At 47.0% G+C, this 16104-nt stretch overlaps 1 protein-coding gene and 1 long non-coding RNA gene across 7 annotated transcripts in view; one reads left to right on the forward strand and one right to left on the reverse strand.

The window, feature by feature from the left end:
* LOC142003971 (uncharacterized) overlaps positions 1–16104 on the reverse strand; it is a 66435-nt gene that overhangs the window by 35262 nt on the left and 15069 nt on the right. For both annotated transcript variants that reach the window (XR_012642916.1, XR_012642915.1), the window contains exon 4: positions 9345–9404. This is a non-coding gene — a long non-coding RNA (uncharacterized LOC142003971). The remainder of the gene's footprint in view (positions 1–9344; positions 9405–16104) is intronic.
* Positions 1–16104, forward strand: part of LOC142003969 (uncharacterized) — a 46915-nt gene that overhangs the window by 15738 nt on the left and 15073 nt on the right. For all 5 annotated transcript variants that reach the window (XM_074981370.1, XM_074981373.1, XM_074981369.1 and 2 more), the window contains exon 2: positions 1773–1840. In XM_074981370.1, coding sequence (XP_074837471.1) covers positions 1773–1840 — 68 coding nt within the window. The remainder of the gene's footprint in view (positions 1–1772; positions 1841–16104) is intronic.

The raw sequence follows: 16104 nt of genomic DNA on the forward strand, positions 1-16104 counted from the left end.
ATATCTATTAAAGCAGAGTCTCATATAAAACATGAACACTAGTATCTAGCTCTACCTTCTAACAGAAAGGGAAAAGTTATTCAAACTAGGCTTGCAATTGTAGGGCCAAGGCATAAGTAGGACCAAAGCACCCACCTACTTGATTCAACCAGTATCTTTCCTCTGCTGCCTTACAATGCTTTAGAACAGGGGAGCCCTATGCCATCCATGTGTTATCTAGTTATGATGACTGACCTGTCCCCCACAGTGACTTCAAGAATTGGTGAGATTCCACAATTCTTATAGTGAGTGTTAGCATAAACTGTGATTTTACAATGTGTTTACAATAAACAAAACGCCATTGCTTCCTTGCTACCCATCAGGCTTTGTTTGCAAGGTATCATATATGTATACCTTTGCACTCTCATGCAAATGATCTCTGGGAGACACATTCCTCCCAGACTTCAGCAGCATTGAGTTCCTGCTGGCACATTCCTTACACATATATACCAACCTTAGTTCACTCTACGAGTGAACTCCGCCCACTAATACGAGCCTTATCCCTCTCTGTGCAGCTCCAACCCTGTAGTCTGACACCCCCCCACCCCCCGCCAGCCTCACAACTCCAAACCGCGGCAGTCAGACCCCCCGCCGCCTGTACCCCCATGGCCCCACAGCCTGACTCCCCACCCACAGCTCTGCAGCCCTAAACTGCAGCAGCCAGACCCTTTTACTGTCCCCACAGACTTAACCACCTGCTGCCTGACCCCCATGCAGGCCCCACAGCCAGACCTTGCTGCCGGCCCCACAGCCAGACCCGCCCCCGACCACCTGTACCCCACAGCCAGAACCCCCGCCCCTGCTGCATGTAACCCCACAGCCCCAAACCGCGGCAGCCAGACCCCCCCTTACCAGCCCCACAGCCTGAACCCCCTGTTGCCTGTACTCCTCATGACCTGACTGCCCCCGCCAGCTGTACCCCGCCCCCCAAGGGCCCTGCTGCCACCTGTAATCCCTGTGGGCCCTACAGCCAGACTCTGCTCCTGCCTGTAACCCTGCAGCCCCGCAGCCTGACCCCATCTCCACCTGAGGCCCCTGCTGGCCCTGTGGCCAGACCCTGCTGCCACTTATAATCCCCACAGCCAGACCCCACCCTGCCACCTGTACCCCCTGTGGCCCCACAGCCAGATCCCATCCCATTGCTTGTAACCCCTGCGGCCAGACCCCCCTGCTACCTATAACTTCTGTGGCCCCAAACTGTGCCAGCCAGACCCCCCTTACTAGCCCCACACTCTGAACCCCCTACCTCCTGTACCCCCCAAAGCCTGACCCCCCCCAGCTGCCTGTGCCCCCCATGGCCCTGCAGCCTCACCCCTCCCCACCCCACTGGCCCCAAACTGTGGCAGCCTGAACCCTCCCTCCCTTCCACTCACAGCCCCAAACTACTCCCAGACTTTAACCCCCCCAACCCAAAGTTCAATTACCTTTCAAAAGCAGCACCACCTGCTCCCACTCCTTCCCCGAGTTAGGAGCCCTAGGAATTAATCAGAGACTTTTACATGTAATTTAATAGAAATTTAGTGTCCCTCTCATGAGTTTCTGCCTATGAACAAAGTTGAGAACCAGTTGTGCTCATATAGCGAGGGATGAGTGTATTTGCACTTGGAGGATTTTTCTCAACTATGTTCAGGATACAATGAACCCAAAGAATGACACTTGTCACTTATTTATCCCATTCTCTGTATGAAGAGTGCTTCGCTGATTCCTGTTTGTTTTGTTTGGTTCAACTCCAGATCACCAAGGGAAGAAACTGGTATGTATACATTGATGGGAAGGACGAAACTAATGCCAACTGGATGAGGTAAGTGCCTGTACTCCTATCCTTCCCAGTATGATCATAGAATCTGAGCTCTGTTTCAGGTATACAAAGACAGCACATAGAATCCATCATTGAGCAGGCTTTTAGTTACTCAGTCTTGTTAGCATTCATGATGTGATTCTCAGCATTAAGATTGCAACATAAATTCTAGGACAAAAAAATGCCTGGTCAGGGACATCGACATTAGCCCCACTCATACCCAAGCACATAGAAGCATACTGAGGAGTTTTATAGAAAGAATTTTCTTGAATGAAAGCTGTACAGTTCTGTGTTGAGTATCCCTGTGGAAGCTCCACTTAAGTATCAGCGTGTCCTGGTGCTTTCATCTGGAACACTTTTCAGAGCAGTGTCCTCCCCCACCCCGCCTCTGTGCTGAGCACATGCACTGGGCATCTTGAGCAGTCGCCACTCTGAGGAGTGTGCACGTGGCACAGCTCTCCTCAGTTCCTTTTCTAACGCATTTGAGGAGTTTCCACACTCAGACTCTGATGCTTCATCCCAGATCTAGACAGAACAAGGTGGCATTTCAGATCTCCCCCTCTCCTCCTACTGATGATTTTAAACAGTTTCAAGAGCTATTTAAAGGGGTGGCTCAATCCCAGGATATTACCCTGCAAGAGGTACAGTATAAACAATATGCATAACTTACTACATTACAGCCATCTGCACTTTCAAAAATAGCACGACATATTAACAAGATTATCCTCAAACCCTCCAAGGTCCCCTGGAAAAATCCAGATTCTGTGTTGTGATGGGGTTCAGGGGTCTCCATGCACTGCACCCTGTCCACTGGCAAAGGAGTGACTCTCACTCAGCAGGTACAACAGGAGGTTTATTAGGCAACAGATGCCCAGTTTCTCACAGAAGCGTCAGTACAGCAGTCAGAGACAGTCATTCCAACCTGTCCTGGGGAAAAGAGCCTGAAGGGTGCCCCTCTGGGGTGTAGCTTTCCCCCTCCTCAGGCTGGCTGCCTTCCAGCTCCCTCTTACCCCCTCAAGCCTCCAACTGCCACGCCCAATTCAAAAAACCAGCTCGGCTCCTCCCTCCTCTTTGTTCAGGGCAGAGGTGTTACCTGCCAGCCTAGGTTGTAGCCCCAGGGTCATCCTTAGCCACTGGGAGCTGCTCTGCTTGTCTCTCACATCCAGCCTGAGTCTCAACATGCACTCCCCCCACTCCATCACATATGTCACCCATGAATCGTGGGGCAGATAGGAAATACTTTGTTCCATCAAGGGACATGGATTTTCTCTTCTCACATCCACAACCCAATTCACTTGTTTTGGATTCTGTAAATCATAAATCCAGGAACCCACATTTCAAGTCTATACCTACTGATAAAGAACATAAATGATTAGATTCTTTTGGCCAAAAGGTTTACTCCTCAGCTACACTGCAGTTTTGCATTGCAAACTATACTGCGCTTTTTGAAGCAAAACTGTTCAACATCTCGGTAGTTCAGGTATATGTACCCATATTGGAGAGCACTGAGGAAGAAATTGAGCTATTCTGTAAAGACTTGACAAAGATGCTGGAGAAGATACCGAAGAGAGGTGTGTTGATCATCGGAGGAGATTGGAATGCGAAGGTCAGAACAGATAATGAAGGTTGGGAGAGAGCAATGGGAAGGTTTGGATATGGAGAAAGAAATGAACAAGGTGAGAAACTACTAGAGTAAATATACTAGAGAAAGTATTAGAGACAGTTCAAAAAATGATGAGATGTGGCAAGGTTATGCGAGGAAGAAATAGGGAATGCGTACAGAGCAGCACTCCAAGAGAAGATTAGGAATGCAGGCACCGAGAAAGACCTAGATAAGAGAGTCGAAGGGATAGCCACAGTGATAGAAGAGGCAACTGAGCAGTTGGTTCCAGAAGAAGAAATCAGTAAGAAGTGGATTACGCAGAAGACATTGAAGTTTGTTCAAGAGAAGAGAGTGCTGAAGATCAGAACAGATGTTTCTGAGGGCAGAAGAGCAATATAGAGTAAAATGGAATGAGGTAAGAAAAGCATATAGAATGGGTAAGGCAAAATGGTTAGTGGAGCAGTGTAAAGATATAGAGCAGTATTACGGGCACTGTAAGACCAGGGAGGTATATAAGATGATCAGGAATATTAATAGGAAGTAGTAGCCAAAGCAGATGGCGATCAAAGATGAGAACGACAAGGTGCTCATAAACAAGGAGATGGTTGTGCAGTGATGGACAAGATATTACAAAGATCTGTGCCAAGCACAATTGGACCTGAGTGTCTCAGAGAGACTGATCAAAGAACTGAAAGAGATATCACCACCGAGCATTGAGAGCAAGACTGATACTTGAAGGTGGAAGTAGAGAAAGCAGTGAAACAACTAAAGAACAAGAGCCTTGGAAATGATAAGATCACAGGAAAGAGGATCAAATACAGTGGAGAAAGTATGATTCAGGAAGTACACTGACCATGTAATATAGTGTGGAAAGAAGGGAAGGCACCTAAGGAATGGACAAGATCCTTGCTAGTGACAATACACAAGAAAGGAAGTGTGTTGGAGTGCAAGAGCTACAGAACGATTACCCTAACGAGTCTAGGCAAGGGGCTGATGCTGATGGAGAGACTGAGATCACAGACAGAAGAACATCTAGTAGATCAGCAAGTGAGATTTAGGAAAGACAGAAGTACCATATTGCAGGTGTTGGCACTAAGATTGATAGTGGAGAAAGCTCGACAAAAGAACAAGAACATCTGCAATTGCTTCACCGATTTTTCAGAAGGCATTTTACAGTATAAATCAAAAAGTGACATAGGCAGTGTTGGAATCGTACAGAGTAGATATCCTTCAACAACCGTATCAGTCTGCTATCAATGACAATGTGGAGGCAGCGGTGAGAACATACAGACAGTGGGGAAGTTGGTTTAGAACGAGTAGAGGTATGAGACGAGATCCGATATTGCCAAGTATATTCATCATGGACCTAGAGAGAAAGATGGACAAGAGCAAGGAAGAGGTAGAAGGGATATCAGTGCATAGAAAGAGAACTAACAACTTGAGATTCGTGGATGATTATCATCAAGGAAGATGAAGAGAAGCTAGTGAGAACAGTGCAAGTGCTAAATGAGGAAGGGAAGCAGCATGAACTGATTACGAACATCGAAAAAACTAAGACAATGGTATTTGGAGATAAGGAAATAGGAAGGAAGATCAGTGTAGATAGGATCAAACTAGAGAATGTAGAGAAGTTCACATGTCCGGGGAGCAACATGACGTATGATCTAGACAGTAAGAAGGAAACAGTGACTAGAATAACGAAAGCAAGAGCAAGTTTGAAGGCGATGGATAAGATCTGGAAAAGCAAACCAATTAGTGTAGCAATGAAGCTGAGTGTCTTGAAAAAGTGTGTCTTGAAGCAGCATGTTGTATGGATATGAGACATGGGTGATAACAAAAGATTTGAAGAGAAGGACATTGGTGTTCAAGAGCAGTTGTTGCAGAAAGATCCTGAGAATACAATGGATGCAGGAGGTGACCAATGAGGAATTTTATGGAGAGAGACATTGGAAAGAGAACCTACAGCAGAAGGCTATGCAGCGGAAGCCACAGCTATTCAGGCCTATCTACAGAATGAATGATGAGCAAAAAGTCAAGACCCTGTTATTTGGCATAATGGACAGTTCGGCTAGGAGAGGCAGACCCCAGAGAGAATGGATAGATAGTATAGTAGATTGGTGCGGAGCTAGTCTACAGAAACTAAGCCACTCCTCACTGGACAGGGAAAGATGGGAGGAAATAGTGAGGGAGACGTCAGACACCAGTGGGTGCTAAGCCCGTGGTTGTTGATGATGATGACAAGACCTACTGGATACCAAGTGCCTGTCCTGCAGTCTATTATTAAGAAGGGCCTCTCAATTGCAAAAACTGCCCTTCAAGCAGCAATGGTTGTAGCTGACACAGCTGCTAGGGTCATAACACTGCAACAGTTATGTGCAAAGTGGTATGGCTACAATCCATAGGCATCTCACGTGAAATCCAATCAAAGGTGAAAGACCTCTCCTTTGATAGGCAGCAGCTGTTCTCCAGTACTACTGATGACTTTTTATACTCCATGAAGGATTCCAGAGCGACACTGCGCACATTGGGAATGTGCTGCCCACCAAAGAAGAGGTGCAAGTTGTGACAAAGGTGGGGTTGCACATGTGTGCATGGCTCGCATAGGGTATGGGATTCTTGCTGCCTCTAATCTTTGTGACCAGGCTTGGCCATTTGTAACCTAGACAACCAGGTAACACCTCTACTCAGAGCGGACCCAGACAAAGGGAGAGGTGGAGCCTGGCTGTTTTTTTTTATTAGAAGCTGAGCAGTTAGGAGAAGTTGTCTGGAGGCTGGAGAGGAACAAAGCAGGCAGGGCCCCAGGCAGGATCTCCAGGCCTGAGGTTCCCCCTGGGGAATCTCCTCTCCCCAGTATGGGTCAGACAAACCACTTCTTGTTGTTGCTCTGACAAGTCTGTACCAAGCTGTATTCCTGTCACCTAATAAACCTCTTCCACCTGCTGAGTGAAAGTCACTCCTGGCTGCAGAGGCAGAGCTTGGGGACGCCTGAACCCCAGCACACAAGTACACTCCCTTCCACAGATCTAGAGCACATATCTATACCTATTCTAGACAACAACATATACCATAGAATAATAAGGCCAAACACCGAACAAACAGTAGGGGGGCACAACAAGACCAGTCTTCTACAGCCCCTTCCCACCTCACAAAAACATCAAATTTGAAGGTGTGGTCGGGGGTCTGAGCAACCACCCTATAAGTCTAGTGTATCTTTGGGCTACATTCCATCACCGTTTGAGGCCCTTTTACCATCAATGGAGCCAGATCATATCAAACAAATGGGTCCTACAGATTATCAGAGAAAGCTATACAATTCCTTTTGCAAACATCCCCCTCTACCCATCCCCCTAACTTCATCCCTCTTAAGGGATCCTTCCTACCAGCAGAGGTGCAGAAACTTCTTACCTGTCTCCAGGAATCATAGGAGCAGTGAGTTCTACTCCAACTATTTCCTTGCAACCAAGAAATCAGGGGGAAGCAGGCCTATCTTAGACCTCAAGGAACTGAACAGATTCATTCTTAACTCAAAATTCAAGATAGTAACCTTATGAACTACCATTCCCGCACTAGACAAAGGGGACTGGTTCTCAGCCCTCGACCTCCAGGACACACATTTTCACCTGACTATCCTCCCATTCCGCAGGAGGTTCCTCAGATTTGTTGTGGGCCAGGATCATTACCAATACAGGGTCCTCCCTTTTGGACTTTCTGTGGCCCCACTAGTATTCTCAAAGACACTCATGGGCTACGTCTACAAGTGAAGCCTACATCGAAGTAGCTTATTTTGATGTAGCAACATCGAAATAGGCTATTTCGATGAATAACGTCTACACGTCCTCCAGGGCTGACAACGTCGATGTTCAACTTCGACGTTGCGCAGCACCACATCGAAATAGGCGCTGCGAGGGAACGTCTACACGCCAAAGTAGCACACATCGAAATAAGGGTGCCAGGCACAGCTGCAGACAGGGTCACAGGGCGGACTCAACAGCAAGCCGCTCCCTTAAAGGGCCCCTCCCAGACACACTTGCACTGAACAACACAAGATCCACAGAGCTGACAACTGGTTGCAGACCCTGTGCCTGCAGCATGGATCCCCAGCTGCCGCAGCAGCAGCCAGAAGCCCTGGGCTAAGGGCTGCTGCCCACGGTGACCATAGAGCCCCGCAGGGGCTGGAGAGAGAGCGTCTCTCAACCCCTCAGCTGATGGCCGCCATGGCGGACCCCGCTATTTCGAAGTTGCGGGACGCGCAATGACTACACGGTCCCTACTTCGACGTTGAACATCGAAGTAGGGCGCTATCCCCATCTCCTGATGAGGATAGCGACTTCGACGTCTCGCCGCCTAACGTCGAAGTTAACTTCGAAATAGCGCCCGACGCGTGTAGCCATGACGGGCGCTATTTCGAAGTTAGTGCCGCTACTTCGAAGTAGCGTGCACGTGTAGACACGGCTATGGTGGTCACAGCATTCCTCAGAAGGCGGAATGTCATAATTTTCCCTTACCTAGACAATTGCCTGATCAAGCATCCCACTTGCCACCAAACTAACCTTATGATAAATACTACCAAGGAATGTTTTTCTTGACTCGGCCTCCATATAAACTTACAATAGTCCATTTTAAGACCAACACAGAGCATAGAGTTCATTTGAGTTTTACTAGAGTGAATCAGGGAGAGATCCTGTTTATCTGTGCACAGACTCCAAGCAATCTGCAATTTTTTCTGGATAGTCAAGCAAACCCCTCTCACTATGATCTGGGCTTGCCTCCAATTATTGGGGCACATGGCTGCCACAACATTCATAGTCCTGTTGTGGTCTGGCTATGGTAAGAAGAAGTGGGTCTGTCCCATGAAAGCTCACCTAATAATAAACTATTTTGCTAGTCTTTAAAGTGCTACTTGACTGCTTTTTGTATTCATAGTCCTATTTTGCAAGACTACATATGCACTGCCTGCAGCATTGGCTTGCTTGCAGTTATACTCCAACTTGTCACAGTTTGTCAAAGAGCCTTGCTCTTCCTTCATTGGTACCACAGTCTGTGGAGTGGTGGACATCCCCAGCAAATCTCCTTGCTGGTATATCTTTTCACCACCCAAGACCTTTCTGAGACTATAACAGATTCATCTCTCTTGGGCTGGGGGGTGGCGGGGGTCACTATGGCATAATGTCAATACAGGGTACATGGGCCCACCACAAGAGACTTCCATATCAATATACTAGAGCTCACTGCCATTTGAAAGGCATGCATCCATTTTCTTCCCCTGATAAGACGCAAAACTATCTGTGTCCTCATGGACAACACACCCGCTATGTTCCTTATCAACAGGCAGGGGGTGTCTGATCACACTCTGTGCCAAAGCACATGGATTCTGGAACTGGTGCATAAGGAATTGGATAACCTCGGCAGCAGTGTACATCGTGGGCGAGCAGAACATCAGGGCAGACAGGGTGAGTAGATGTTTCTCAGACCAACATGAATGGGAGATCAATACCAACATACTCCATCTTCCACAAATGGGTCTTTCCAACCATAGACCTCTTTGCAACATCTCACAATTGCAAATACCACAGGTTTTGCCCCAGAGCAGGAACAGGCAGGAGATCACAAGGGGACGCCTTCATGATTCACTGGAGAACCCTCCTTATCTATGCCTTTCCTATGGCTCATCACCAGAGTGATCAACATGATCAGGTCAGATTGCACCACTGTAATATTAATAGCCCCAGCCTGGTCCAAAAAACCTTGTTTTCCTTATCTGCATTATCTATCGGTAGATCAACTGATCCCTCTTTCAATGGTGCTGAATCTTTGGACACAGCACCAAGGCAGCACATCACCTCAAGACCAAGACCCTGAAACTCACAGCATGGCTTCTCCATGGTTCCAAAATGAAGAACTTACCTGTTTGAACAGGGTCAAACATGTCCTCTTAAACAGATGTCAATCCTCCAGCAGAAGCACCTATAAAAAGAAATGGAGATGTTTTCATCAATGGTGTACGACGTGCAATGTACATCCTGATACCGCCCCCATACTTAATTTCCTCAGTTATCTTACGGACCTCAGCAATGCAGCCTCTCTGTTAGTTCTATCAGAGTGCATCCTACTGTGATCAAGGCCTTTCATGCATCTGGAGATGGTCCTTCTCTCTTCATACACCCCAGGGTGAAGCGTTTTGTAACAGTGTTTCAAAAAGTGCACTCAAACCTGCACCCTCCAGCACCACCATGGGACCTAAGTTTAGTGTTAGATACGCTTACAAGGCCACCATTCAAACCTCTTGCCACGACATCCCTTCAATATGTTTCTATGAAAGTGGTTTTTCTAGTGGCCATAACATCTGCCAGAAGGGTCGGGGAAATTGCAGCACTCATGGCTGACCCACATTTTACTATTTTCACTAAGGACAAGGTGACACTTAGGCCACGCCTAAGTTTCTCCTGAAGGTCCAATCTGACTTCCACTTAAACAAGCATATATACTTACCTTGTTACTTTCTTAAACCTCACACCTTTTCTAAGAAAACAAAAAAGCAGTCAAGTAGCACTTTAAAGACTAACAAAATAATTTATTAGGTAAGCTTTTGTGGGACAAACCCACTTCTTCAGACCACAGCCATACCAGAACAGACTCAATATTTAAGGCACAGAGAACCAAAAACAGTAATCAAGGAGGACAAATCAGAAAAAAAAAGATCAAGGTGAGCAAATTAGAGAGTAGAACGGTAGAAGTTGGGGGGAGGTCAAGAATTAGATTAAGCCAAGTATGCAAACGAGCCCCTATAGTGGCTCAGAAAATTCCCATCCCGGTTCAAACCACGTGTTTATAGTGCCGAATTTGAATATAAAAGACAGCTCAGCTGTCTCCCTTTCAAGAGTGTTGCAAAAATTTTTCTTCAGTAACACGCAAACTCTTAAGTCATTAACAGAATGGCCCACTCCATTAAAATGTTGACTAACTGGTTGGTGGATCTGGATTGTTTTTATGTCTGTTTTGTGCCCATTAACTCTTTGTCTAAAGGAGTTTGAAGTCTGTCCAATGTACAAAGCATCAGGGCATTATATGCCATCGTGTGCCAACATGATGTTAGTTGAGGAACATGAGAACGTGCCCATGATTCTGTGAATAACCTGGTTAGGTTATTCACAAAATAACCAGACATAAAATAGACATAAAAACACTCCAGATCCACAAACCGGTTAGTCAACATTTTAATGGAGTGGGCCATTCTGTTAATGACTTAAGAGTTTGCGTGTTACTGAAGAAAAATTTTTGCACCACTCTTGAAAGAGAGACAGCTGAGCTGTATTTTATATTCAAATTCGGCACATTAACACTTAGTTTGAACCGGGATGGGAATTTTCTGAGTCACTATAGGTGCTCGTTTGCATACTTGGCTTAATCTAATTCTTGACCTCCCCCCCTTCTACTCCTCTACTCTCTAATTTGCTCACCTTGATCATTTTTTTTTTCTGATTTGTCCCCTTGATTACTGTTTTTGGTTCTCTGTGCCTTAAATATTGAGTCTGTTCTGTTATGGCTGTGGTCTGAAGAAGTGGGTGTGTCCCACAAAAGCTCACCTAATAAATTATTTTGTTAGTCTTCAAAGTGCTACTTGACTGCTTTTTTGTTTTGACAATATATAGATTAGCACGGCTCCCTCTGTGATACCTTTTCTAAGGAAGCTGTATTACACACTCTTAAAGTAAGACGTGCAGTTGCATTCTACCTTGACAGAACTTAATCAATTAGAAAATCTGACAAGTTCTTCATAGCATGGTCAGGACCTTGTGCAGGAACAGTTGTTTCAGCACAACACCTATCCAAGTGGATTGCAAGTTCCTTACACACTGTGTACCAATTGAGAGGCAAACAGCCACCACAGACTACTAGGGCCCACTCCACACAGGCAACGGCTGCAACAACAGCCTTCCTTTGCAACATCCCTCAATTCACATTTGTAGACCAGCCATTTGGTCCTCACATCACACATTTGCACAACATTAATGCTTTGCAGAAAGGGCCAATACCTGCCACTGCTTGGGCAGATGCAGTTTTGCTTCAATCCACAGAAGGCTCCGGTACCCACCTCCATCGTATGGGTATTGCTACAGAGTCACCTAAATGAGCATCCACAGGACTACTCACTGGAGAAGGAGAAGTTACTCACTTTCGTGCAGTAACAATGGTTCTTCTTCGAGTGGTCCCCATGGGTGCTCCAGATCAGGTGTTGGGCCCATCCCAGTGCCACAGCACGCAGAATTTTCTAGAGCTGTAGTCTGCCAGACTGTGCACAGACGGCTGCTGTCTCTCACCACTTGCACTCCTCTGATTATGCGCATGGGCCAGCTCCTGCCAGTTTCTTCTCAACTGCCCCAGGCTGTAGATGGAATGTTCTTCTCCCTTCTCCTCATGGAGAACCCTCAGTGCAAGAGTGCCGTCTTACAGCTTTGTATGTAGTTATTTTCTCCTAAACTGTTAATAGTTCTTATCCTGTTCCTGGTTTTTTGTTTTCTGTTGTTGTTTTTCTTTAAATAAAAGTATTAGCAGTGACTTAGTCTTTGAGTTCTTAAATGTTCTTTAATAATTGTTCTTAAGTTTCCATTCGTTTAAAAAAAAACCCACAGACTGAGTTCTTTGTCAGACAGCATTTTGCCTGGCTCAGTCAGCTTCAAAAAATGCAAAACTTGCAGTGATATGATTCTGGCATCGGACAGGCACGCCTCTTCTATCCACTGTTTAGGTGAAGTGCATGTGCCTCAGAAGTGTGGGCACTGCTCCAAGCTTACTGCAAGATCCCACCATGATCGGGAGATGAGGCTCCTCGTGCAGTTGTTTGACAAAGCCCTCTAGCCTTTATCTTCTGAGGCTGAGGTTTCTCATGAGGCTTCAACTCACAAAAGAAGAGCCACTTTGGTGACTTTGCTCAAGAAGATCAGGGAGTTGCCTACAAATCCTTGCCTGCCATGATGGAGAGCAGATCAAAGACTTTAGATAAGCCCCACAAGAAGGGCTTTGAGACTTCTGCACTGAAGTTGGTGCTGGCCACAAAGCCTGGGAAGAGATTGACCTTGGTGCAGTCCCTGGAGGTATTGGCACTGCGTGGCATCAGCACTGATGACCTTAAGATCTAAGGTGCCAAGATACTCTTCCATATTGCAGGCACAGTTGGCTCCAAATACATCCCTCATTAAACATGTACTTCACTTACAAGCACTCGCTTAAACAAGAGACACATTTACTTTCTGTAGTTCACTCTACGAGTGAACTCTCCCCACTAATACGAGGCTAATCCCCTCCCCTGGGTTCCAACCTGCCCTAGTCTGACCTACCCCCCACTGGCCCTGCAGCCTCTACCCATGGCAGCCTGACCCCCTACTTCTGCTGGCCCACAGCAGCCTGACACCCCGCCCCACCCCCCGCACTGGCTCCGCGGCAGCCTGACTCCCACCCTCTGCCAGCCCCATGGCAGCCTGACTCCCCTCCCCAGCTGCCGGCCCCACAGACTGGCTCTGCGGCAGTCTGACCCCTGTGCCGGCCCCACGGCCCCAACCCACAGCAGTCTTAAACCCCCCTGGCCCCACAGACTGGCCCCACAGCAGCCTGACCGCCCTCCCCCACTGCCAGACCACACACCCAACCTTCAGCAGCCTGAACCCCCCACCCACCCAATGGACCCAACCAGCCACCAGGTTTTAACCCTCCCTCACACTCCTGGCCCTAAACTGCCCCCAGCCTTTAAACTCCCTCACCCCCAAACTCAAGGTTCACTTACCTTCCAAAACCAGCGCCACATGGTGCCACTCCTTCGCCTGCTCTAGGAACTAATCGGAGAATTTTACGTGTATTCTAATGAGAATTTAGTGTCCCTCTTACGAGTTTTCATCTATGAGCACAAAGTTGGGAACCAACTGTGCTTGTAGAACGAGGGATGAGTGTACTGCTACGGCACTGACCAAAGCATCAGTGCTGAGGGACCTGGCTCCATCTATAGCCATACAAAGCACGATTTGCACAGATCAGTAACCCTTCCTCTACAAGTATGTCATTCTCTCATATGGTGGGCAAAACGAGAAAACCTATTGGCCAATGTACTCTTCCACCAGCAAAAACCTACGATACACATCACCACAGATGCATCCCTTCTCGGCTGGGGAGCTCACATGGGCACCTGGTCAGTCCAAGGCCGCTGGTCAGCCCGAGAGATCCTATTGTACATAAATGCTCTAGAGCAGAGAGCAGCCTGAATGCCTGCTGACACTTCCGTGACCACATATGCAACACCACAGTCAAGATACTTACTGACAATGTCACAAAGATGTACTATATCAATCATCAGGGTGGAGCACGGTCCCGATCCTTATGTGTGGAAGCCATTCAACTGTGGAACTGGTGCATTCACAACAGCATCACACTTGTGGCATCTTACTAACCTGGCATAGAAAACATCATGGCAGATTCTCTGAACAGACACTTCGCCCCACACTATGGTCGTTTCTACACAGGCCACTTTCTTTGAAAGTGGCATGGCAATACATAGCCCGTATGCTAATGAGGCACGGGTGCATATTCCCCGTGCCTCATTAGCATATGATCACGTGATTTGGAGTCCAGAAGACCATTCTTCCAGACTCCAAAATGTTGTTTAGAAGCACAGCCCCGGGGGAGCTTCCAGAAGGAAGTCCTTCTTCCAGACACCCCTTCTTCCTGAAAATTTTTGGGAAGAAAGAGGCTTCCAGAAGAAGGACTTCCTTCCAGAAGCTCCCCACAGGGGCCGCGCTTCTAAACAGCATTTTGGAGTCCAGAAGAATGGTCTTCCAGACTCCTAATCACGTGACCGTATGCTAATGAGGCACGGGGAATTTGCACCCATGCCTCATTAGCATATTTCGGGCTGTGTATTACCATGCCACTTTCAAAGAAAGTGGCCTGTGTAGAAACAGCCTATGAGTGGGAACTTCATGATGGGGTTCTCTATCTCCTCTTCCAATGCTGGGGAACTTCCCTCATGGACCTCTTCACCACCTGTTGCAACAAGAAGTGCCATTTCTATTGCTTGAGGAGGGGAGTGGGAAGCAAATTGCTGGGTGACGCGTTTCTTCTTGAATGGAACGGAGCTCTTTTCTATGCCTTCCTTCCCACAGTGCTCAGACCCAAAGTTTTGCAGAAGGTCCAGATGGATGGGGCTACAGTCATGCTAGTGGCACCTGCATGGGCTCATCAGCACTGGTTTCCCTTCCGTCAGCAGATGTCGCCCTACCCTCCCTACCCACTCTTCACACTTCCCAACCTCCTGTCTCAGAACAGGGTCCCTGCTTCATCCTCGGATACACACTCTCTGTCTTAACGGTGTGGCTCCTAGTTGGCTCCATGTGTCCGAATGCCTCTGTTTAACACAAGTCAAAGAGGTCTTAACACACAGCCATCAACAGAATACTCAAGTCACTTACCTATCTAAATGGCACAGGTTTGCTGCATGGTGTTGATTACATTGCTTAGAACCACAGACAGCTCCTTTACATGCAATCCTTGACTACGTCTTACATCTAAAAGGCTGGTGCTGGTATCTCTCTGAATCCATCTTGCTGCAATTACCACCTTTGTTCAAGCCACTGAGGGGTTCTCTGTGATTGCGCATCCCACCATGAAGAGATTTATTAGGGGCCTTACGAATTTTCTCCCCCACGCCAACCCATCCCTCCCCCATGAGATCTGGACATTAGTTCTTAGTGCTGTCATAGAATCATAGAATACTAGGACCGGAAGGGGCCTCGAGAGGCCATCGAGTCCAGTCCCCTGCCCCGCCGGCAGGACCGACCACTATCTACACCATCCCTGATAGACATCTATCCAATCTGTTCTTAAATATCTCCAGGGAGGGAGATTCCACAGCCTCCCTTCGCAACTTATTCCAGTACTTGACCACCCTGACAGTTAGGAACTTTTTCCTAATGTCCAACCTAAACTTCCCTTGCTGCAGTTTAAGTCCATTGCCTCTTGTTCTCTCCTCAGAGGCCAAGAAGAACAAGTTTTCTCCCTTCTCCTTATGACACCCTTTAAGATATCTGAAAACCGCTATCATGTCCCCCCTCAATCTTCTTTTTTCCAAGCTAAACAAGCCCAATTCTTTCAGCCTTTCTTCATAAGTCATGTTCTCCAGACCTTTTATCATTCTAGTTGCTCTTCTCTGGACCTTCTCTAATTTCTCCACATATTTCTTGAATTGGGGTGCCCAGAACTGGACACAATATTCCAGCTGAGGCCTAACCAGCGCAGAGTAGAGCGGTAGAATGATTTCTCGTGTCTTGTTCACAACACACCTGCTAATGCATCCCAGAATCATGTTTGCTTTTTTTGCAACAGCATCACACTGTTGACTCATATTTAACTTGTGATCTACTAGAACCCCAGGTCCCTTTCTGCTGTACTCCTTCCTAGACAGTCTTTTCCCATTCTGTATGTGTGAAACAGATTATTCCTTCCTAAGTGCAGCACCTTACATTTATCTTTATTAAACTTCATCCTGTTTACTTCAGACCATTTCTCTAATTTATCTAGATCATTCTGAATTATGACCCTATCCTCCAAGGTAGTTGCAACCCCTCCCAGCTTGGTATCATCTGCAAACTTAATAAGCGTACTTTCTATGCCAATATCCAAA

This window comes from Carettochelys insculpta, chromosome 30, assembly GCF_033958435.1.
Source record: "Carettochelys insculpta isolate YL-2023 chromosome 30, ASM3395843v1, whole genome shotgun sequence".
NCBI lineage: Eukaryota > Metazoa > Chordata > Testudines > Carettochelyidae > Carettochelys > Carettochelys insculpta.